This window comes from Oncorhynchus nerka, linkage group LG16 (genome assembly GCF_034236695.1).
Source record: "Oncorhynchus nerka isolate Pitt River linkage group LG16, Oner_Uvic_2.0, whole genome shotgun sequence".
In the NCBI taxonomy this organism is placed as follows: domain Eukaryota; kingdom Metazoa; phylum Chordata; class Actinopteri; order Salmoniformes; family Salmonidae; genus Oncorhynchus; species Oncorhynchus nerka.
The window spans coordinates 25844435-25870803 of record NC_088411.1 but is presented as its reverse complement, the minus strand read 5'-3'; the positions used below and the strand labels follow the sequence as shown (position 1 = coordinate 25870803).

At 41.1% G+C, this 26369-nt stretch overlaps 1 protein-coding gene across 1 annotated transcript; it reads left to right on the top strand.

Moving 5' to 3' along the window:
* Positions 1–25470, top strand: oprm1 (opioid receptor, mu 1). Its single transcript, XM_065002303.1, has 3 exons — positions 1–245; positions 23169–23524; positions 24355–25470. Exons 1-3 carry the CDS (start codon positions 1–3, stop codon positions 24891–24893), a joined length of 1140 nt encoding a protein of 379 aa, XP_064858375.1. The 3' UTR covers positions 24894–25470.
* The last annotated feature ends 899 nt before the right edge of the window (positions 25471–26369 follow it).

The window sequence follows — 26369 nt, the reverse complement described above, 5'->3', positions numbered from 1 at the left end:
ATGGAAAGCGGTGGCAACACGTCGAACTATCCGTACCATTTCTCGAATATGGCCATGATGAACAATAGTGTTTTTTGTCGGAACTTCAGCGATAACATGAGTTTGGATGCCAAATGTGAGAGAACAGACAATCTGGCCAAAGATTCGACACCAGTGATCATCGCGATTATAATCACGACTCTTTACTCTATTGTGTGTGTGCTTGGTCTGGTGGGAAACGTGCTCGTCATGTATGTCATTATCAGGTAAGATATCAACAACTAATCCCAGTTTTTATAGCCTACACTGCCCTGACACTATTGTTCTGATGCATGGTAAATCCGAGTCTAGGTAGATTAGTAGTATGTGTACATTTCATAGTTTAATAGGAAAATCAACTGACAGTAACCCGCCATAGAAGGGGAGACCATGAGGAACCACATTGTGGTAAATTGAAAGAAACAGGTTGTTGATAGACCAATATGGCACCATGCTCAATAATTCTTCTGAACAGAGCACGTGAAAGAATTCCACCGGGAGTTAGGCGCACGTAAATCATGATATAGACCAGTAAATTGCTACATTATTCCGCCTGTAATTAAAGGGAATTCATTGCAACTAGAGTATGTGCTGAAGGCCATCATAAAAAATGTATTGCAAACATTTTGTCAATAGACTATCAGAGTAGTATAGCATAGTCACAACTGTCTGCTGTCAAAGATAGCATTTTATTGCAACCACAGACATCTGCAGTGCCTCGAACGGTCAGAAATGAACGCGTTTGGATTTGGCTATAACGCAATGGATTTCCAGACCCCAGTGGAGTCACCATAATAATATCAACTGTCAAAGAAACCATTGATGTGGGACCATTGATAGGCGGACATTGGCTACATATGATTTTGACATAATTCGAGTATTATTGGTATTTAACTCTCATTGAAAACATTTGAAAAATATATATTTTGAGAGCGCATCCCCCCCAAATAAATGCATTTCAAATTGGCCAGAACAATTACAAAGACTTTTATTTTGCAATAAAAAAATTAGCAGTTGTAAGAGCAATGTAACAATGTGTACTTACACTGTAATTACACTGAACTTGTCTATATGTCAGTAAATTGGTATTAGGGTCACTTATTGTACGGTGGGACCTCACCGCTCAAGAAGGACTTTTCCCACTAGAAGAACTTGGTGTAGGCAATACCCTGGCCTATACCCTTTCACAGAAGAAGAATTCACTAGGTTAATGGCTCATTAGAAATGTAGAGCATGTGTAGCCCGTGATCTGCCATTGTGAGACTGAGCCTGCATGGAGACATTGAGAGGATGGATTGGCCATGAGACTGCTGATAGCTTTCCAAAGTACATAGTAACATGTTACTTTGATATCATCACACCACTTGCTATACAGACATGCCATCATTGTCACAGGTGTGTTGAATGGTGGCAGCTCATGACACATCTGTTAGCACATATTATTAGACAGATATGTGTTTTTAATTAAACAGCTTCACTAACGTCCTTCATATTATTAGATTAGATCAGGTTTTTATTTAGTCACATGCCTAGTATCGCAGATGTAGTTGCAGTGTACAGTGAAATACTTAAGCTCTGAGCTCCAACAGTGAAGGTGTGAATGAAACAATAAAAATAAATAAATAATAATATATACAGTACCAGTCAAAAGTTTGGACACACCTACTCATTCAAGGGATTTTCTTTATTTTTACGATTTTCTACATTGTAGAATAATAGTGAAGACATCAAAACTATGAAATAGCATATAGTAGTAGTAACCAAAAAAGTGTTAAACAAATGAAAATCTAGTTTATATTTGAGATTCATGAGGCAGTTACCTGGAATGCATTTCAATTAACAGGTGTGCCTTGTTAAAAGTTAATTTGTGGAATTTCTTTCTTAATGCGTTTCAGTTGTGTTGTGACAAGGTAAGGGAGGTATACAGAAGATAGCCCTATTCGGTAAAAGACCAAGTCCATATTATGGCAAGGACAGCTCAAATAAGCAACGAGAAATGACAGTCCATCATTACTTTAATACATGAAGGTCAGTCAATGCGGAAAATTTCAAGAACTTTTAAAGTTTCTTCAAGTGCAGTCGTAAAAACCATCAACCACTATGATTAAACTGGCTCTCATGATGACAGCCACAGGAATAGAAGAGCCAGAGTTATCTCTGCTGCAGAGGATAAGTTCTTTAGAGTTAACAGCCTACGAAATTGCAGCCCAAATAAATTCTTCACAGAGTTCAAGTAACAAACACATCTCAACATCAACTGTTCAGAGGAGACTGCATCAATCAGGCCTACATGGTCGAATTGCTGCAAATAAACTACTACTAAAGGACACCAATAAGAAGAAGAGACTTACTTGGGCCAATAAACACTAGCAATGGACATTAGATCGGTGGAAATCTGTCCTTTGGTCTGATGAATCCAAATTTGAGATTTTATCTTCCAACCGCTGTGTCTTTGTGAGATGCAGAGGAGGTGAACGGATGGTCTCTGCATGTGTGGTTCCCACCGTGAAGCATTGAGGAGGAGGTGTGATGGTGTGGGCATGCTTTGCTGGTGACACTGTCAGTAATTTATTTGGAATTCAAGGCACACTTAACCAGCATGGCTACCAAAGCATTCTGCAAGCCATCCCATCTGGTTTGCGCTTAGTGGGACTATAATTTGTTTTCAACAGGACAATGACACAACACACCTCCAGGATGTGTAAGGGCTATTTGACCAAGGAGAGTAATGGAGACCTGCATCAGATGACCTGGCCTCCACAATTACCCAACCTCAACCCAATCGAGATGAGCTGGACAGCAGATTGAAGGAAAAGCAGCCAACAAGTGTGCTCAGCATATGTGGGAACTCATTCAAGACTGTTGGAAAAGCATTCCAGGTGAAGCTGGTTGAGAGAATGCCAAGAGTGAATGGGCAAGACAAAATATTTAAGTTCCTTTGAACGGGGTATGGTAGTAAGTGCCAGGCACATCGGTTTGAGTGTGTCAAGAACTGCAAAGCTGCTTGGTTTTTCTCGCTCAACTGTTTCGCGTGTGTATCAAGACTGATCCACCACCCAAAGGACATCCAGCCAAGTGTTGTCTCATCGCTGCAACTCCCATTTGGACTTGGGAGAGGCAAAGGTTGAGAGCCGTGCGTCCTATAAAATAAAATATTTGTTTGGGGAATTCTCTAAATACTTTCACATACAAAATATGATTAATTTCCATTTCATTCCTAAAAGTTGTGTTCAGAGATTTGATTTACTCTGTCAGATTGGTCTAAAATCCTAAATGAATCAGGAATGAGCAGGGTCAGCTATACCATAAGGACCTCTCAATACATGTAGTGCGACAGGACCACTCTTAGTCTGTAAAGTTTTCTACTATTGGAATCACCATGGTCACAACCATAAACTGTCACTCCATCTGCCAGATATATTGAAATAGAATATACATTTTGGTAAAAATTTGTTACAGTTAATTAGGTTTTAGATTTATTAAGCAAAAAATGAGACTGTGTATAACACTTGAATTAAGAAGAAAAAGCCATTTTGTCAACCCTGCAAAACATCAACTCTGTCAGATTTTTGGTTATGTTTTCATTTGGGGATTTTCAAAATAGTAATTTTCCATATTTTACAAATGTTTGTTTTGAACTTTTATTTTTAGAGGCAAAAATATGTCTGTTTTGAGTATCTGTTGTCAATTCCATCACTGATGGCTAACCCCCGGTCTGCAATATACAGTGCCTTGCGAAAGTATTCGGCCCCCTTGAACTTTGCGACCTTTTGCCACATTTCAGGCTTCAAACATAAAGATATAAAACTGTATTTTTTTGTGAAGAATCAACAACAAGTGGGACACAATCATGAAGTGGAACGACATTTATTGGATATTTCAAACTTTTTGAACAAATCAAAAACTGAAAAATTGGGCGTGCAAAATTATTCAGCCCCTTTACTTTCAGTGCAGCAAACTCTCTCCAGACGTTCAGTGAGGATCTCTGAATGATCCAATGTTGACCTAAATGACTAATGATGATAAATACAATCCACCTGTGTGTAATCAAGTCTCCGTATAAATGCACCTGCACTGTGATAGTCTCAGAGGTCGGTTAAAAGCGCAGAGAGCATCATGAAGAACAAGGAATACACCAGGCATGTCCGAGATACTGTTGTGAAGAAGTTTAAAGCCGGATTTGGATACAAAAAGATTTCCCAAGCTTTAAACATCCCAAGGAGCACTGTGCAAGCGATAATATTGAAATGGAAGGAGTATCAGACCACTGCAAATCTACCAAGACCTGGCCGTCCCTCTAAACTTTCAGCTCATACAAGGAGAAGACTGATCAGAGATGCAGCCAAGAGGCCCATGATCACTCTGGATGAACTGCAGAGATCTACAGCTGAGGTGGGAGACTCTGTCCATAGGACAACAATCAGTCGTATATTGCACAAATCTGGCCTTTATGGAAGAGTGGCAAGAAGAAAGCCATTTCTTAAAGATATCCATAAAAAGTGTTGTTTAAAGTTTGCCACAAGCCACCTGGGAGACACACCAAATATGTGGAAGAAGGTGCTCTGGTCAGATGAAACCAAAATTGAACTTTTTGGCAACAATGCAAAACGTTATGTTTGGCGTAAAAGCAACACAGCTCATCACCCTGAACACACCATCCCCACTGTCAAACATGGTGGTGGCAGCATCATGGTTTGGGCCTGCTTTTCTTCAGCAGGGACAGGGAAGATGGTTAAAATTGATGGGAAGATGGATGGAGCCAAATACAGGACCATTCTGGAAGAAAACCTGATGGAGTCTGCAAAAGACCTGAGACTGGGACGGAGATTTGTCTTCCAACAAGACAATGATCCAAAACATAAAGCAAAATCTACAATGTAATGGTTCAAAAATAAACATATCCAGGTGTTAGAATGGCCAAGTCAAAGTCCAGACCTGAATCCAATCGAGAATCTGTGGAAAGAACTGAAAACTGCTGTTCACAAATGCTCTCCATCCAACCTCACTGAGCTCGAGCTGTTTTGCAAGGAGGAATGGGAAAAAATGTCAGTCTCTCGATGTGCAAAACATACCCCAAGCGACTTACAGCTGTAATCGCAGCAAAAGGTGGCGCTACAAAGTATTAACTTAAGGGGGCTGAATAACTTTGCACGCCCAATTTTTCAGTTTTTGATTTGTTAAAAAAGTTTGAAATATCCAATAAATGTCGTTCCACTTCATGATTGTGTCCCACTTGTTGTTGATTCTTCACAAAAAAATACAGTTTTATATCTTTATGTTTGAAGCCTGAAATGTGGCAAAAGGTCGCAAAGTTCAAGGAGGCCGAATACTTTCGCAAGGCACTGTATGCATAAACAATGGTAGTATTTCCTGTGCTAAACCTAAGGGATAATGTTTGCTGTATAAATGTTTTATGTTCTAAATGTAGAAAATGATGGCACAAATGCTAATGAAATTAGCCCTGGAGGATTTAATAGTGCTATAAAACAAAACAAAAATAAGTTTGCACATTTGTAATTGTATTAAATATCTAATGTTAGAATTAAACAATCAATGCCTTTAAACATTTGTTGGACAATAATTGAACAAATGAAATGCCGTTTAATGTGTCTGACGGAGTTGACATAAATCCACTTAGTTGCAATTTATATATTTTTTAAAGTTTTTACTTTACATGGTGTGATAGCAGATACCTTGCTCTGACATTGCGGGGAGACTTGCGAAATTGGACTAAGCCACTGCTCCAATGAGCAGGTGTTGAACTGATATTCATTATGATAAAAACCATTTTTAAAGACAAGTAGCTTTGCTCATAACTCGTGCAAATCTTGCATTGACATCAATGCATGATTTACGCAAAATCAGGCTAATCATTCCCATCTCAAAACTGGATCCTTCCTAAGTGCAGATCAACCCAAACTATCTTAAATGAATATACCTTTTTAACCTTTCTTGGTCTTTGCTGAGTGTCAGCACCTACATGGTGGATAACGTTCATGCCATTAGCAACGACACCTGACCCACCCACAAGTTCCACCAGATCAGTGCTTACATCCAGGAACTCTCACAAGCACAAACAAATGACAAGTTGTGTCACCCACAGAATGATATCTGCACGCTCATGTGATAAATCAATTCTAGAACTGCAGGAAACCGCAGCGAAAATAGTAGAGTGCTGTTTGTTGTCATGGAGACACCGATGCCTTCTCTCCGACCATCCCTTCCTAGAGTCAGCCTACCTGCAAGAGCAGAGCGTGTTTCCTATCTTACAGTACAATAAATCATCACGTCTGATCCATTTGCTGTTAACACTTACGTTTTTGGGTCACAAACAATGCATTCAAGATGGACCTGTCCCCTTCATGGCCATATGTTTGTTCATTGATTAACAAAAAGGTGGCCTATTGTCAGGCTAGTGCTTGTTTTTTATCATAATTTTGTACAATGTGCAAAGCTCGGCGAGATAGGGAAATTGATTCAGGGTACAATTTCCCTCTATGCACAAACAAAATGATATTGATTAATAAAGATTTATCATTTCATTTGTCCTCTTATCACAAGCTGCCTAATACAGCAGGTCCAATTCATGTATTATATAAAGGAGGGTTCTGAGCAAAGGGATACAGAATAAATAAAAACATTAGGTTTCTTATTCTCTAAGTGTTCCCTGATCGATTACTCAACATCATTCAACAACACTTTAGTAATAAAATCTCTCCTTGTTTCATGATGTTAGTAGGTTTCATAAGTCACTTCAAAGATTACTCGCCATGTGCTGCTGGTCCTGTAGGGATAACTACGGTTTTAGAAATGTGTTTGAATAGGTTTAACACAGTACTCTAAGCCAAACAGAATCATTTCAATGGGCAGAAAATACAGGTTAATACTACACTCCTAGAAAAAAAGTGCTATCTAGAACCAACAAGGGTTCTTTGGCTGTCCCTATAGGATAACCCATTAAAGAACCCTGTTTGGTTCCAGGGAGAAGCCGTTTGGTTCCAGGTAGAACCCTTTTGAGTTCCATGTAGAACCTTTTCCACAGAGGGTTCTACATGGAACCAAAACTGTTCTCCAATGGGGACAGCCAAAGAACCCTTTTGGAATGCTTTTTTCTAAGAGTTTAGTTGATCCATCCTCTCAAACTCCAGGAAATAACATGCACAGAATTGATGTCAATTGTAACTCAGCCTCCTATGGATCCCCAACAGGCAGTTTATGTCACACTGTGTTACGCTCAATATGTTGGCTCTCCTTATGATGAACTCCTGAATCTATTGACAGGATGTAGCATGCTGTGTGATTCCTTACACATTTGGTTTCCGGAGCACTGCCCTTATTCTCATACTCAATGACTTTCCATCTTTATTAAGGGAGATTAATAATATTGGTCTTGAACAGTGCTTCACTTGATCTGAAATAGGTTCCAGTACTCATTTTGGGTGCCGGTACCATTTGTATTTAGGTGCATAATCCTTTTGTCTCATAATCCTTTTGAGATAATATTCTAGAAGCGGAACAGGAGCTCAAGCAGTAGACAATTTGAGGTGTCAGTACTCAGCTCCGGTGAGCTCCTGCCCAAGTCAAGCACTGGTCTTGAAAGGTCATCAGTGGTGAACAATTATAGGTCCACCATTTCCTCCCTCCCATAGGAATGTCTTTCTTCAAGGTAAGATGAGGACAAGAATAGGCCTGTTCCTGAACAGTAAACATTTATTCACAGTATGATTGATAGTAGCTTTGTCAATGAATGCATTACTCATGTAGATATTTTTTTGGCCTCCACTCATTATATACTCTTGTCTTTGTTTTATCTGCCACTCAAAGGATTATAATTCAGTGTAGGAGATGGAGCAAAACATGTCACACTACAGAAAAAAAATAGTTTATAATCAGACTCATTACTGCTTTCTTTGGCTCCTATATTAACAGTGGCTTTTGTGATGATGTTTTTTGACAGAACATGTCTTTGACTGTTTGACATTTCCAACTGAATAACGTATTGTCCTTTTGACAAAGATTTTCTGTTTTAAAATGCTGGATACCACAGGGTTCAATTCTCGGGCCGACTCTTTTCTCTGTATATATCAATGATGTCGCTCTTGCTGCGGGCGATTCCCTGATCCACCTCTACGCAGACGACACCATTCTGTATACTTCTGGCCCTTCCTTGGACACTGTGCTAACTAACCTCCAAACGAGCTTCAATGCCATACAACACTCCTTCCGTGGCTTCCAACTGCTCTTAAACGCTAGTAAAACCAAATGCATGCATTTCAACCGTTCGCAGCCCGCACCCGCCCGCCCGACTAGCATCACCACCCTGGACGGTTCCGACCTAGAATATGTGGACAACTATAAATACCTAGGTGTCTGGCTAGACTGTAAACTCTCCTTCCAGACTCATATTAAACATCTCCAATCTAAAATCTAATCTAGAATCCGCTTTCTATTTCGCAACAAAGCCTCCTTCACTCACCCCACCAAACTTACCCTAGTAAAACTGACTATCCTACCGATCCTCGACTTCAGCGATGTCATCTACAAAATAGCTTCCAATACTCTACTCAGAAAACTGGATGCAGTCTGTCACAGTGCCATCCGTTTTGTTACCAAATCACCTTACACCACCCACCACTGCGACAACACCCACCCGTAGCACACGTTCCAGCAGGTATATCTCACTGATCATCCCCAAAGCCAACACCTCATTTGGCCACCTTTCCTTCCAGTTCTCTGCTGCCAGTGACTGGAACGAATTGCAAAAATCGCTGAAGTTGGAGACTTTTATTTCCCTCACGAACTTTAAACATCAACTATCTGAGCAGCTAACCGATCGCTGCAGCTGTACATAGTCCATCTGTAAATAGCCCACCCAATCTACCTACCTCATCCCCATACTGTTTTTATTTTATTTACTTTTCTGCTCTTTTGCACACCAGTATCTCTACTTGCACATGATCATCTGCTCATTTATCACTCCAGTGTTAATCTGTTAAATTGTATTTATTCGCTCCTATGGCCTATTTATTGCCTACCTCCTCATGCCTTTTGCACACACTGTATATAGACTTTTTTTTGTCTACTGTGTCATTGACTTGATTATTGTGTTATTGGCTTGTTTATTGTTTACTCCATGTGTAACTGTGTGTTGTTGTCTGTGTCACACTGCTTTGCTTTATCTTGGCCAGGTCACAGTTGCAAATGAGAACTTGTTCTCAACTAGCCTACCTGGTTAAATAAAGGCGAAATAAAACAAAAAATTAAAAATAAAGGAAAGACGTCAGAGTGTACATTGCCCACTTTACATTTTAATATTCATTAGAAGTTTAACTTGTTTGTACCAAAGGAACTTAACTCAAGTGTTTCCCCTACAATTGATTTCAATTGAAATGATTAAAGAGGCCCATGTTGAAACACTGTCTTGGAGAAACACTGTCTTGGCCTGAATGTAATGGAATGCTGTATCAGGAGAAGATAATCACAGAGTCAGAGGACATGTTCTGGTTGTTCCTTAGCAACAAGCCTTCATTGCTACAGGCTACTCTGCTGCTCTGTTTCTGCAGTTATACTCGGGTTACCATTCATGTCATTCATTTCCTAAAATCCTAAAATGTTTTGTATATTGGCATACGATGCCATAGTGAGTTGCTGTGTATATTTATTGCCAATAAAGACATTCTAGATGTTTTCACAGTGACGACATAAATTGTAATGGCACTGATGAGGATGGAGCTGTCCGTGAAAAGGCATGTTTACGCCTACTCTATGTCAGCTGTCACTATGCATGTGCATTAGGCCTTACAACACGCCATGCACAAGAGCCACGTGTCAGCGGTGAACATCCCAAAGTATTCGCGAATTTGTTCCACTAGACATCATCTGCTGGCACTGAGGAATCAGAAAAGACAGCTGGCTGCGCAGGGATATCTGCTCTATTTGATTCGAGGTAACTGCCACCGTTGTGATCATGTCTGCCAGCCAAGCGGACCATCACACTCAGTAATTCCAGAGGCAGCTACCATGAGGCAGCTGAAGTGTTTTAGTGTTAAGCTGCTGTCTGTCTTTATCAGATGCTTTGATGACTGTGCTCCCTCTTTCATAGTGAACTAGTCTCCGCTAACTATAGACAGCGCTGATGGAGGAGGCCTCCTTCCCTTTACTCCCTCCTACACACTCCCTTGCTGGACGGCAGGTAGCCTAGCGGTTAAGAATGTTGGGCCAGTAACTGAAAGGTCGCTGGTTTGAATCTCTGAGCCAACTAGGTTAAACTATTGTTGTGCGTTTGTCCAAGGCACTTAACCCGAATTGGTCCTGTAAGTTGCCAGGGTTGTGCGTGGGTAAAATCACTGGGGAAGAAAAGCTGAAAAAAAAGCCATATTACAACCTATGTGTTGTGATAATAACCTGTCAGTTCATTTGCGACCATGATAGCTAGGTCTAAGGCGGAGACAATAAGAAGACACAGTGGCAGAATAAATTAAACCACACCTCTGTTTCATCACAAAACCTGAGAGCAACATCTGTCTGGTAGAGTCCACAAAGTTTATTGCATGTTACAAACACTTACATGACCTACCGCATGGTCAAGCAGGTTAACGTTTCAGACATTTTGGGGCGACTAAACAACTATTGATTTAGAACCACGAAGAGTTACCGAAAGTCACAAAGAAAACAGGAGCTGCCTCCACTATTGCAGCACCATTTCAACTTCAACATTTCAACATCATCAAATCACCTATACTTAGTATTTTATAGTGACAACTAAAAGATACCAAAAACAATGTAGTCCAATCAACGTAAGCTAAATATGATGTGGCTGTCCATGGTTTTGATTTCTCTCGCTCTCTGTGTGTGTGTGTGTGTGTGTGCGTGTGTGTGTGTGCGCAAGTAGAAAAAACATGTTGACTCACCCTACTTGTAGAGAAACGCCAATGCCATCCTCCTCTCTTTCCTGTCGATGAAACGGTCTATGACTTTGTCATACAGTACACACTTGTATTTTTTATTGTCTTAGGTTACCTGGCTAAAGTGCTTGCTCGCTAGCCTAACTTCCTTTTTATGGGCAACATTAGCTAGTTAACATTAGCCTTCTACATCTAGATACATAATGAACTTCCATCCTCTCAGGCGGTGGGCACAATGTATTAATTTATGGTTGGATCAGAATCACTGTTATAATTTTTGGCCAGTACAGAGAATTAAGTAAAACCAGTCCAAATCCATATATCCATCCATGGCTAATTTAGGAAAGGGCCAATTTTAGCTAGCTAGCTAGCCAGTGGACAAAGAAGAGCTCTCCAACAGGTACCAGAACATTCATGGCCCGTTTTCTCAAAAGTGAGGTTTCAAGTTTATTAACGTTTCAAAGCAGAATTACTTTCCTATTGTTCCTCAACTGTAGTGTATCATAGACAATTTTCTACCTCTGAGTTTATCCAATGTAAAAAACACAATCGAGCCGGTCAGTTATGGTGGAAGACTTCTTGTCCTATACAAATTACAAGGCCCAAGTGACGTGCAAGACTCACTATGGGCAAAGTTAATGGGAAAAGGTTGTTGTGGTGGCGTCAAGTGGATTTTTCCTCTAAAAAATTATACTTACGGGGCTCCCGGGTGGCGCAATGGTTAAGGGCACTGTACTGTAGCTCCAGCTGTGCCATCAGAGACTCTGGGTTCGCGCCCAGGCTCTGTCGTAACCGGCCGCGACCGGGAGGTCCGTGGGGCGACGCACAATTGGCCTAGCATCGTTAGGGAGGGCTTGGCCGGTAGGGATGTTCTTGTCTCATCGTGCACCAGCGACTCCTGTGGCTAAACTAGCATTTAGCGTTAGCATTTAGCGTTAGCAGGCAACATTTTCACAAAAACCAGCAAAAACATTCAATAAATCATTTACCTTTGAAGAACTTCGGATGTTTTCAATGAGGAGACTCTAGATAGCAAATGTTCAGTTTTCCTGAAAGATTATTTGTGCAGGAGAAATCGGTCCGTTTTCTGCGTCATGTTTGGCTACCAAAAGAAAACGAAAATTCAGTTAGAAAAACGCCTAACTTTTTCCAAAATAACTCCATAATATCGACTGAAACATGGCAAACGTTGTTTAGAATCAATCCTCAAGGTGTTTTTCTACATATCTCTTCAATGATGTATCGTTCCTGGAAGTGTGCTTCTGCTTCTGTATCCCATGGCAAAATGAGTGTTACTGACAATTGCGCACCAATTTAGACAAAGGACACCGGACGGCCCCCTGGCAAATGTAGTCTCTTATGGCCAATCTTCCAATGATATGCCTACAAATACGCCACAATGCTGCAGACATCTTGGATGAACGGCAGAGCGCATAAGCTTGTCCACAGCATATTCACAGCCATATAAGGAGACATTAGTAAAACACAGCGTCAAAAATCCTGTTCATTTCCTGTTTGAAGTTTCATCTTGGTTTCGCCTGTAAGATCAGTTCTGGGGTACTCACAGATAATATCTTTGCAGTTTTGAAAACGTCAGAGTGTTTTCTTTCCAACGCTGGCAATTATATGCATAGTCGAGCATCTTTTCGTGACAAAATATTGCGCTTAAAACGGGCACGTTTTTTTATCCAATAATGACATAGCGCCCCCATAGGTTGAAGAGGTTAAGAAGCAATGCGGCTTGGTTTGGCTGTTTATCGGAGGACGCATGACTTTCAACCTTCGTCTCTCCCGAGCCCGTACGGTGAGCGATGAGACAAGATAGTAGCTACTAAAACAATTGGATACCACGAAATTGGGGAGAAAAAGGGGTACAATTTTTTCAAAATAAAATTATACATACAGTCAATGTGTGATGGCTATTCAGTTATAAGGGCCTGATTCACCCGTAATCACTAAACCCAAATCACAGCACAAGAAATGTTTTCCAGCGGGGAAAATAATCCATTTTTAGATGGCTTGCCACTTCCATCCTATCTCTCTGTGCTGCACCAGAGGATTTGTCATTCCTTTAACCCACAATAATCACTCTCCACCTTAAAGAGTATGAAGACAGACTAAAGAATTCCGGGAGATGATTCATCTGTGGTATCTCTGATTATGAGGACAATTTCCTTAATGAGGAAAAACCTGCTAAATGCATTCAACTTAAGAGAAAGACTTTTGATTCTTCAACAATATTTGCTCTACTTATAATTGGCTTGTTGTCTAAACCCAGGAACAAATATCTTACTTGAAAAGGGTTACTAATACTAATTTAAAGGGATTCTGTTTGAGGGCTATTTACAATCTGCGCTTATCCTGTGTAAATAATGCAAAACGTATATTTCTTGTGTGAGTGACAGGATGAGCGTAGTAGCATATAGCATGTGATATGAAGAGGAACTCGAACCATTGCTGTCACTGTAGCCCATTACTGAACGTGCTTCTGAACTTTTCCATCCAATGTCAAATACTGGCTTAAACAGCCGACTAATCAGCCTACTAACAACCTTTAGTAAACCTTTGGAAAAGATTGTTTCACCAGATACAATACTATTTCACAGTAAACAAATTATAATTTGGCTTTTAGGGAAGGGCACTCAACATGTATGGCACTTAGACAAATGACTGAATATAGATGGTTGTAGCTCCCTCCAGTAACCACGAGCACAACCGTTACTTGATTTTAACTGGCGGGTTTATTCTGTAGTTTTAGTCAGAATTATCACCTTCCGTGAGAACTATAAAGTAAATGAAAATACAGTTAAGCACACTCTTACAACCTTATCTTACGAGTGACTTATTAGCTTGGTATAACTCTGAAGTGCTTACATACATAAACAGGTTAGCCGGAGCTTTAACAGTATCAGATTAAACACATGAATAAAGGAAAAATACCTCCTTGGCTGCTTATTACAGAAGGGAGGAAATCAAACTTCACACTTATTATTCCTGGCATGAATTCACACTTCATCCTTAATTATTGCAACGTTACCATCCTAACATACACACTTCAACCTTTACGAACTACACCCGATGACATGAAAACTTAGCTAACACAGCGCGGGATTGCCTTCCCTCCAAAGGGTGTTGCTACAATAATGATCTCCGTTACAACAGTTATTAGCTACGTAGTTCCGCTTGTCTTATCATTTCGAACACGTAAACAATTCAAACAAAAAAACAACGACATAGACTTACAGGTTAACTGTCAGTTACACTGGTGCGGATGTCTCGTATCAAATCAAATGTATTTATATAGCCCTTCGTACACCAGCTGATATCTCAAAGTGCTGTACAGAAACCCAGCCTAAAACCCCAAACAGCAAGCAATGCAGGTGTAGAAGCACGGTGGCTAGGAAAAACTCCCTAGAATGGCCAAAACCTAGGAAGAAACCTAGAGAGGAATCAGGCTATGAGGGGTGGCCTCTTCTGGCTGTGCCGGGTGGAGATTATAACAGAACATGGCCAAGATGTTCAAATGTTCATAAATGACCAGCATGGTCAAATAATAATAATCACAGTAGTTGTCGAGGGTGCAACAAGTCAGCACCTCAGGAGTAAATGTCAGTTAGCTTTTCATAGCCGATCATTGAGAGTATCTCTACCACTCCTGCTGTCTGTAGAGAGTTGAAAACAGCAGGTCTGGGACAGGTAGCACGTCCGGTAAAGAAGTCCCGAGATATAGCTCGCCTAAGGCAGAATACCTCATGATAAGTTGTAGACCACACTATCTACCAAGAAAGTTCTCATCTATATTATTTGTAGCCGTCTATCAACCAACTATATAAGACCATAAGCAAACAAGAAAATGCTCATTCAGATGCGCTGCACCTAGTAGCCGGGGACTTTAATGCAGGTAAACTTAAAACCGTTTGACCTCATTTCTACCAGCATGTCACATGTGCAACCAGAGGTAAAATAACTCTAGACCACCTTTACTCCACACACAGAGATGCATACAAAGTTCTCCCTTGCCCTCCATTTGGCAAATCTGACTATAATAAACACCTCCCTCTGCAAATTGGATCCTGGATTTCCTGACGGGCCACCCCCAGGTGGTAAGGCCCCTGTAATCATTACCATTTACCATTGGGCCCCTGTAATCCCTGTTCACCCACGACAGCATGGCCAAGCACGACTCCAACAACATCATTATGTTTGCTGACGACAGTGGTAGGCCTGATCATCAACAACGATGAGACAGCCTATAGGGAGGAGGTCAGAGACCTGGCAGTGTGGTGCCAGGACAACAACCTCTCCCTCAATGTGAGCAAGACAAAGGAGCTGATTGTGGACTATAGGAAAAGGAGGGCTGGACAGGCCCCCATTAACTTTGACAGGGCTGAAGTGGAGGGGGTTGAGAGATTCAAGTTGCTTGGTGTCCATATCACCAATGAACTATTATGGTCCAAACACATCAAGACATTAAGAGGCCACGACAATGCCTTTCCCCCCTCAAGAGACTGAAAATATTTTACATGGGTCCCCAGATCCTCAAAAACATCTAAAGCTGCACCATCGAGATCATCCTTACCGGTTGCATCACCGCCTGGTATGGCAACTGCTCGGCATCTGACCGTAAGGCGCTACTGAGGGTAGTGCGTATGGCCCAGTACATCACTGTGGCAAAGCTCCCTGACATCCAGGACCTATCTACTAGGTGGTGTCAGAGGAAGGCCCAAAAAAATGTTAAAGACTCCAGTCACCCAAGTCATAGACTGTTCTCTCTGCTACCGCACGGCAAGCGGTACCGGAGCGTCAAGTCTCGGACCAAAAGGCTCCTTAACAGCTTCTACCCCCAAGCTAACAATTAATTAATCAAGTGGCCACCCGTACTATTTACATTGACCCCCCCCAAAAAATGATTTGGTAAATATTTTCTTAACTCTATTTCTGTAACGTTCGTCGTCCTCGTCTGAGGAGTATGAAGGATCGGAGGACCAATGCGCAGCATGGTACGTGTTCATGATGAATTTATTAAACACAGAACACTAAAACAAAAATAACAAAGAGAATGACACGAAACGAAACAGTCCTGTCTGGTGACATACACAAAGACAGAAAACAATCACCCACCAAACACAGGTGGGTGGGAAAAGGCTACCTAAGTATGATTCTCAATCAGAGACAACTAACGACACATGTCTCTGATTGAGATCCATACCAGGCCAAACGCAAAACACAACATAGAAAAACGAAGATAGACAACCCACCCCAACTCACGCCCTGACCAACCTAAAACAAAGACATAACAAAATAACTAAGGTCAGAACGTGACAATTTCTTGAACTGTATTGTTTGTTAAGAGCTTGTAAGTAAGCACTTCACGGTAATACCTGTTGTATTCAGTGCATATGACAAATACAATTAGATTTTATTTTATTGGCTGAACTACATTGATAATAAGATGCTTGTTGGAGCTGTTAGACTTCAGTGCAGCTTTTGACAGTATCAATCATAATCTGCTGCTGGAAAAATGTATGTGTTTTGGCTTTACATCCCCTGCTATATCATGGATTGAGTTACCTGTCTAACAGAACACAGAGGGTGTTCTTTAATGGAAGCATCTCCAACATAATCCAGGTAGAGACGGGTATTCCCCAGTGTAGTTATCTAGGCCCCTTACTTTTTTCAATCACTAATGACCTGCCACTGGCACTGAGTAAAGCCTGTGTGTCTATGGACACTGATGACTCAACATTATACACATGAACTACCACAGCAAGTGAAATCACTGCAACACTTATCAAAGAGCTGCAGACAGCTTTAGAATTGGTGGCAAGTAATAAGATACACTGAACAAGTAATAAGATGCACTGAACAAGTAATAAGATACTAAATACACTGAACAAAAATATAAATACAACATGTTATGTTTCATGAGCTGAAATAAAAGATCCCAGAAATGTTCCATACTCACAAAAAGCTTATTTCTCTAAAATGTTTAGCACAAATTTGATTACATCCCTGTTAGTGAGCATTTCTCCTTTGCCAAGATGATCCATCCATCTGAGAAGCTGATTAAACAGCTTGCATGTTGTGTTGGGGATAATAAAAGGCTACTCTAAAATGTGCGGTTTTGTCACACAACACAATACCACAGATGTCTCAAGGAGCGTGCAATTGGCATGCTGACTGCAGGAATGTCCACCAGAGCTGTGGCCAGAGAATTTAATATTAATTTCTCTTCCATAAGCCTTCTCCAACATCGTTTTGGAGAATTTGGCAGTACGTCCAATCGACCTTACAACTGCAGACCACGTGTATGGTGTCAAGTGGGCGAGCAGTTTGCTGATGTCTTCGCTGTGAACAGAGTGCCCCATGGTGTCGGTGGTGTTATGATATGGGCAGGCATAAGCTACGGACAACAAACACAATTGCATTTTATCAATGGCAATTTTAATGCATAGAAATAGTGTGACGAGATCCAGTGGCCCATTTTTTAAAGGTATCTGTGAACAACAAATGCATATCTGTATTCCCAGTCATGTGTGCGTTTTATATTTTTGCTCAGTATATTGCTCATTGTATTTGGAGGAAACCTGCTGAACATGTGTATGTGACCAATAACATTTGATTTGATTTTAAACCCTAAATCCTCAACTAAATCTTGTAATGAATAATGTGGAAATTGAGCAAGTTGAAGAGACTAAACTGCTTGGAGTAACTCTGGATGTTATGGTCGAAACATATTGATACAACAGTAGCTGAGATTGGATAATACAAGTCTACTCTTCTTTCTTGACATTGATATCACCAAAAAAAACTCCTACGGGCCCAAGTTTTGTCGCACCTGGACTACTGCCCAGGCATATGGTCAAGTGCCACAAAGAGGGATATAGGCTAATTACAGTTGTCCCAGAACAGAGCAGCACAACTGGCCCTTAAATATATATGGAGAGCTAACATCAATAGCATGCATGTACTCTCTCCTGGCTCAATGTAGAGGATAGATTGGCTGAATCACTACTTGTCTTTGTGAGAGGTATTGACATGTTGAAAACACTGAGCTGTCTATTCAAACGACTAGAACACAGCTCAGACACCCATGCATACCCCACAAGACATGCCACAAGGGGTCTCTTCACAGTCCCCAATTCGAGAACAGACTCTGATAAACAAACAGTACTACACAGTGCCATGATTACATGGAACTCTATTTCACATCAAGTAACTCATGCATGCAGTAAAATCTGATTTAAAAACAGATAAAACTACACCTTATGGAACAAAGATGACTGTGACGAGACACACACAGACACACACACACGCTAGCACATGGACTCTACACAAGGTGGAAAAATCTGCCGTTCTTGCCTCAATATCAACTGCTCCGCGGGCGCTGATAACGTGGACGTCGATTAAGGCAGCCCCCTGCAACTCTGATTCAGAGGGTTTGGGTTAAATGCAGGAGACACATTTTGGTTGAGTGCAACTGACTAGGTATCCTCCTTTCCCTTTCACATTGTAATATTGTTGTATGGTGGTATTATATATTTTATATTGTAGATATGTAGTGGCGTAATAAAGTTATATGATGTACTGTTTATTTTTTTGTGTGATGTAAGTGTTTATACCCCAAGAATACTAGCTGCTGCCCTATATTATTTCCCCTTATATTGGGAGCCATCTTTTCAGTTTATCTCACTGGAACTGTTAGGTAATCATCATGTTTTGTCTGGGAGACTCAAGCTTCACACAGAAGACAGACATGATCAACAATTAACCCCAGCTGAGTTTTATGGTCTTGTTATAGACAGCAATTTTATGTTCCAGAATGTGCAATACAAAACATCCATCAGACACCGACTGTGCATTAGCAGACAATGTTATGCTTAAAGGTCAAGGCATCCAGTTCCGTGTTTGCATCCATGGCTTATGTACAATGCATGACTCCATGCTCAAACTGCAAACATAACTCCTTTTTTGTCAGCTATCTTTTAAAGTAAAATAGGCATACATGCCCCAGCTATCTCAATCTTCAGCCAGGATTCAATCCACGTGCAATGCAGGATCGACAAGGCAATTTCCCTGACGTTCTCGGAGATTGCATTCACTGTAAACCCTGCTGATGTCAGCTCAAGTGTAAATGACCTTTTAAGTGTAATTTTAACTGACTTGTCCGGAAAGACCAATGCAGATCCAAACGCGACTTCTGCAGTAGAGAGAGAGACAGAGCAAGAGAGAGAGAAATGGTATCATTTATGCTGCCGTTCTTTGCTTTTCACGAGAGTGGTGCGTGTAGCATATTTTTGTGGTTGGTCAATCATAAGTCCTCAAAACAGCAATAGGCTACAGTCATAGAGCCTCCGTTTGGGGCAAAGTTAGGAGATATCTACTCAGATGAAATGAAAATGATGTAATTAAAAGTTAAAGGAGAATAATCTACAACGACCAAGAGCCAACAGGTAGGCTGCTACTTTATATTCTGAATTTAGTTGTAGTTTGTAACTGTGTAGGGCAAGAAAGTGTGTGCAGCCTCAATTAGCCTAGTTAGCTAGCTAGCTATCTTCTTTTTTTCCTTTTCTTTTTTTGTCCCTAATTTCATAGTGTCGAATTGGTAGTTACAGTCTTGTCCCATCGCTGTAACTCCCGTATGGACTCGGGAGAGGCGAAGGTCGAGAGCCATGCGTCCTCCTAAACACAACCTAGCCAAGCCGCACTGCTTCTTGCCACAATGCCGCTTAACCCGGAAGCCAGCCACATCAATGTGTTAGAGGAAACACTGTAACCTGGCGACTGTTTCAGCGTGCATTGCGTCCGGCCTGCCACAGGAGTTGCTAGTGCGCAATGGGACAAGAACATCCCTGCCAGCCAAACCCTTCCCTAACCCGGACAATGCTGGGCCAATTGTGCGCCGCTCCATGGGTCTCCCGGTCGCGGCCCGGCTGCGACAGAGCTTAGACTCGAACCAGGATCTCTAGTGGCACAGCCATAGACCACTGCGCCACTCGGGAGGCCCTTAGCTAGCTATCTTAACTACCTTTGCCCGGGTTGATGCAGTCAAGACAGGTACTAAGTAATCATATTGGATGATAAGTAACCTAGCTACAGTATGGCAGCTATTAGTCTACTATAGTGGAAGTCAGCTTGCTTGGTTGCCGTCTCTCATCTCTCCCTCCCTCCTCCTCCCTGTTCCTGTGTAACTCGCTCACACTCACAGTAGCCTAGTCACACAGCACGGCCCCTGCTAGAGCATCACCTCTCTCAATCTCCTCTCCCTCGCACTGTATCAGCTCTGGTTAATAAAGTAGCTTACAAAATGACGTTTTTGCTGCTTCCCTCACTCGGCTCATGTCTGGATCCGGCCAGATCTAGACGGAACTGGTCTAGTTGACCTCGGGTCCATTTGGGACGGGTCTCTATATTTAAAAAAAATATTGATGCATATCGGGTCCGGATGGTAAAGCCCCATGTCCATTTTGGGAACGGATCCAACTTTTTGGACCCGTGAAAGCCTCTAGTACGTTAGTGCATTCGTGCGTTAGTCAAATGCGATATTTCAGACAGAACTGGATCGATTTTGACTAAATGTGGGTAAATGATGCGTCTTGCATTAGAGATCTGGCATTTATCAAATTACACTGATTGGCCAAATGGTGGCGCTATAACAAGAGATTGAAAATGCTTACTTTGAAAGGTCATGCTCCTTACCCCATTTGACTTAAAGTCATGAAATCTGGTACATAGGTCCTTCTCCTCATAAGGAACACATTTGCCTCAGGGACCCATAGGGTGGCCATGATGCTTTTGTTTTTTAAACACTTAAAGTGCTACTCTTCTGGCACCGAATTACCAATCTGCACAAAACATGATATGTGGCATCTATGCACAAAGGTCTCAACACAATATTTTCCCAGACTAGTATCTTAAACAACATGGATCTATGGATCAATAAACAATCCGTGGGCGTGGTCTGGTACATAAATGGATATAAATCAGTCAAGGATATCGGTATTGTAACAACATTTGGTACACATGTTATAAACACTGTCAAGATTCATCATATGCAAGAAAACTAATATCGATATAGCAGGCACATGTTTATATCTCTTGATCTGTTTGACTGTTTGGTGAAATTTGGAAAGCCTAATTATCAAATGTAATTTAGAATATTTTACTCTGGAAGGTTGATAAACGGAATCTTGGCCCGGTTTCCCAAAAGCATCTTAAGGCTAAGTTCATCGTTAGAACCTGCGTAGGAGTATCATTAAATCTCGGAGCTGTTTCCCAAAACCATTTTTGCTAACGTTGCGCTTGAAACCGCTCAGAAGATCTCCACTAAATATAAAATGACATGGTTTATCTGTCTCTCTGTGACTGCCGAAAACTTCTGAATAAAGTTGACTACACATACCAAGGTGTAATGTCTTTGCACAATTGATACAAACAATCATCGTATAAAAAAAACGAGATGACTGCAAATATAAATACAGTAGGCTATAGGCATTTAATGTTAAATTGAGTTCTATTTTGCTACTTGTAGGCTACTGTCTGTAATTTGTGTCAATATATTTCATGATTTATTCTTATTTAAATTGCATTGTGCGCAATGGTGTGCCAAATCGGCGATATAGTGCATTTTTATCAGGTAAGCAGTAAAATAAGATGACTTGATATTTTCAGCAGTAGGTGGTAACATCTCTATAGGAGTTGATCCGTCGTCAGTGTTGTGAAATAATTATAATGTTAAGGTAAGATTTGAATGGAGAAAGCTGATCCGAGAGCAGCACTCCATTTCCTATCAGTATCGATACATGCTCCAACGACGCACTTAGTGACCGCTCTCTCTCAGGCCACTTGTTTTGGGAAACGCATGTTACATCTTCTGCCGTTGTAGGAAAGATGCATTAAGTGGAACACTTGTAAGCGTAAGTTCCATCACTTCGGGAAACTGGGCCCAGGTTAGTTATAATGGGGGTTGGAGTGAAAACCTACAGGAGGGTAGCTCTCCAGGAACAGGGTTGAAGAGTTCTGACGTAAAGTATACATTATTTGGGAATTTGAACTTGCCATTTCTTGGTTGAGAGTGCATCAATGTTTCTTCAGTGCCACCAGGCTCATACTAATTGCTTGGAACATACTGTATATTAACACACTGAAAAAAATATGGGTTTGGTTAGGGTCCACTACAGTGTTGTTACCTGGGGTACAAAAATGTCAAAGTTACACTTCACAGGTACACATATGAACTCCATGGTACAGATTGGTACCTTGTAGGTATAATGGGACATTTTTCTGCCCAATGTTTTGAATATAAGGCACGATCATCACTCCGGTTTGAAATATAGGTGGGGGCAATGTACTGGTGGGGCTCATTAGCATAGTTGGGGACTTGGTGAAATATGTGTGTATTTGTGGAAGTGTTTGACGGTTATGCCGATAAAAGTAGAGCGTCTCCTTTAACGTTGACTGTTCTGCAAACTTTGTAAGATAATGTGTCAGTAATGATGTGCGCTGTGAAGAGGTTATTGTGTATTTGCCAGTAACTTAATGGCAACATGTGAATTTGTCAGATCACAACTGATTTCACATGTGGAACTATCATGTGGCTTTTCTCTCAGGGAAAGAATGTTTCAACAGAGCGCTAAATGACGTTTCCATGATAATCTGTTTATTTAACATTATTAGAGTACTTTAACAGACATGTGCAACTGTTGTATTACATTTGAGTCATTTAGCAGATGCTCTAATCCAGAGCAATTTAACAGTAGTGAGTGCACACATTTTCATACTGTTTTTAGCACTGGTACCCCGTGGGAATCGAACCCACAACCCTGGTGTTGCACATATAGAGTCTCAGAATCTGTCTAGCTACTTGTGTACATTTTTATAATCTCCCATGACATGCAATGCAATAGTATCATCCTAAGTAACTCTCCGTAAAGAGAAATTGGATTATAGTTAATTGACAGTTGTGTTTGTGTGTCAATACACCATCCATCTGTATGTTTGTAATATCAATTCTTTATAAATCCATTGCAATATTTTGTAATCCTGTTCTGGTAGGCATGACTTGACTGAGTAACTGAGACACAGCGGTAAGACGTTGCCATGAACGGCAGAGTGAACCAAAGATATTTCTGAGTCTACTTTAAATGGTTTTCCGATAGACGAGTTGCTGTCCAGATTATTTGTTTTCTGATAAGCACACCCTAATTTGGTCTCTTAATTTTTTATTTTTGTATGTTGTCTTTCCAGATACACTAAAATGAAGACCGCCACAAATATCTACATCTTCAACCTGGCCTTGGCTGATGCACTAGCCACCAGTACGCTGCCCTTCCAGAGTGTCAACTTCCTGATGGGGACCTGGCCGTTTGGAGACGTGCTGTGCAAGATAGTGATATCCATCGACTACTACAACATGTTCACCAGTATCTTCACCTTGACTACAATGAGTATTGACCGTTACATTGCAGTGTGCCACCCCGTCAAGGCCTTAGACTTCCGCACGCCCCGTAACGCGAAGATTGTCAACGTGTGCAACTGGATCCTGTCTTCTGCCATCGGTCTACCTGTCATGTTCACCGCCTTAACTACTGTAACCGATAACGGCAAGTACGACAGTACGTTTCCCCCTGCTGTTTTTCTTTTATCCTCAGTTATAGATATCCTATCCGTAATGTTCGTGAGCATACCACAGCAGCGAGAGTAACAATTATGTTTGATAGTTATTTCCGTGAAGTGAACGGAAAGCCAACGGAATTTAAGCACTTTGCTGTTCTATGCATGGTCTGGGTCTGTCATAGAGAGAAATCGAGTGCCACGTTAGCTATGAAGCATGTTTTTATTATCATATTATCATATCATAAGCATGTTTTTATTATCAATAAGAACACTTTCAGATCCTTTATTTAGTTTTACATGTGACACAAACTCATTAAATTGTTTTGCAAACGTTCATCCCTAATTGGCCTTAATGTAGGTCTCCAAATCTAGTCATCAATATTATGCTTTAAAGATGGTATATATGGCCATAGACTAGCAGCTACCACCATGTATAATCTTCAGAAAGTTTGTGCATAATTGTAGTAGTAGTAGTGGGATAGAAACTTGTCACCAACATTGGTGATGCTTGATTCCTGAATTAGGTTTTCAAAGTGCCTGTCAAAATCTTCTTAGCTCTTGTTATTGGTTAGATGAGAATAGATAGGGTTATTTGCAGTCTCATGATGAAAATATATCTGATGTCAGCCTGAGGAATACAAGCTGTCAGCACAAGCTTGTTTAACAAACGAAAACATAACTGACTTTTATGTTTATCATTTCGAGCAATGCTTTGGGGCCTATATACTGTAGTTTTATCTACCTGTGAAAAATACTGCTGTGAGGCGTTGATTTCCTCATATGCTGCATTCGTTCAACTGTGTCTTCACATTTTCAGGAATCATCGACTGCACTTTGATCTTCCCCCACCCATCCTGGTACTGGGAGAATCTTCTGAAGATCTGCGTCTTCATCTTTGCCTTCATCATCCCCGTCCTCATCATCACCGTGTGCTATGGGCTAATGATCTTGCGCCTGAAGAGCGTGCGCATGTTGTCCGGCTCCAAGGAGAAGGACCGCAACCTGCGCCGCATCACCCGTATGGTCCTGGTGGTGGTGGCCGTCTTCATCATCTGCTGGACGCCCATCCACATCTACGTCATCATCAAAGCCCTTATCAATATCCCCAACTCCCTGCTGCAGTCCGTCACCTGGCACTTCTGCATCGCTCTGGGCTACACCAACAGCTGCCTGAATCCCGTCCTCTACGCCTTCCTGGACGAGAACTTCAAGCGCTGCTTCCGCGAGTTCTGCATCCCCTTGAGTCCTTCGATGCTGGAGCTGCAGAATTCTTCTCGTACCCGCCACCACCACCACCACCAACACGAGCACCACTCCAGCGCCAACACGGTGGAGAGGTCCAATCAAGAGGTATGACTAGGTATGGAGATGTTGTCGTTAGACTCATGCTGCCAGCCCAACGACGACATGATCTCGGAAGTCACCCAGGTAACCACGGTGCTCTGACACAAAGCTCTGACACGTAATGCGCCAAGATGCTGAAATGCAACGTGGCGTGAGCCTCTATGTTGCTGTCGCCTCTTTCTGGCAAGGCTGACAAATATTTGAATGTAGAATAGCGCTCAGCGTAAGGCTTTCTGTCAGGTAGCATTATTAAAATGTTGAACTTTGGGCTGAACACTGAAATGAACCAACATCAGCTGTTATGTACACAGTAGGCTATCCTTTTAGACTGGTATACTGAACATACTGAAAATTATAAATTGGCCATGTTTTGAAGTTGTACATTGTTTGTTTACAATGACATTATTGTTTGCTTCAAGAGTCAATGGCTATATATCATTAATTTAAAAGTCAGAAAATGGATGTAGCCTACCAATCACAGACTGCAGCTTTAAAGCTGTGTATAGCTGCTTTTATATGCTATATGATCTGTGCTAAATTGTTATGTATTGTATGTGTATGTGAATTGCCTTTAATGTAGCCCTGCAAAATATCCAAACTGAAAGTGATAAAAATATATATATATGATTACATTTAGTTATTATCAGATATTGTATTGAATACTGTTTGTCATTTTTAACAGTGCTTGGCAGAACTTGCTCACCTGCAAAATGTTCCATCAACATGATAATGCTGCTTTATCAATGTCAAGTAACTGAAATATGTATTGATATTTAAAACGGATATATTACAGTGCTTGCAAGTTTACGGAGATAAAGTCCTAACCATTGGGTTGTGGCAGACCTGGGTTCAAATACATGCTTAATTAAAGACATGGTGACTTTGGTGAAAAATGACATGGTGACTTTGGTGACTACTAAGTGTTTTTTAAACCTCTCACTTTGGGCTGTATTTGCAAATGTGTAGTTCATAAATGCATAATCCATAATCTATGAGCAGAAGTACTGTTTTACGTCAATTAGCCACGAAATCCTTAGTTGGAAAGGGGCTATTTTCTGGAAGCTGTGCTGCACCTTGTTCCCTACATTTTCCCCTGTGTGGGCCAGCCCCCTAGCATTTCAAGTTTCAGCCAATGAGCTTCAACCCCTAACCATATGAGTGACAGCTATCAAGATGCACGCGATTCACCCACAGCAGAGCAGAGGGAAACAGGAATGACGTGGTGCACATATTTGCACATACAGTGCCTTGCGAAAGTATTCGGCCCCCTTGAACTTTGCGACCTTTTGCCACATTTCAGGCTTCAAACATAAAGATATAAAACTGTATTTTTTTGTGAAGAATCAACAACAAGTGGGACACAATCATGAACGACATTTATTGGATATTTCAAACTTTTTTAACAAATCAAAAACTGAAAAATTGGGCGTGCAAAATTATTCAGCCCCTTTACTTTCAGTGCAGCAAACTCTCTCCAGAAGTTCAGTG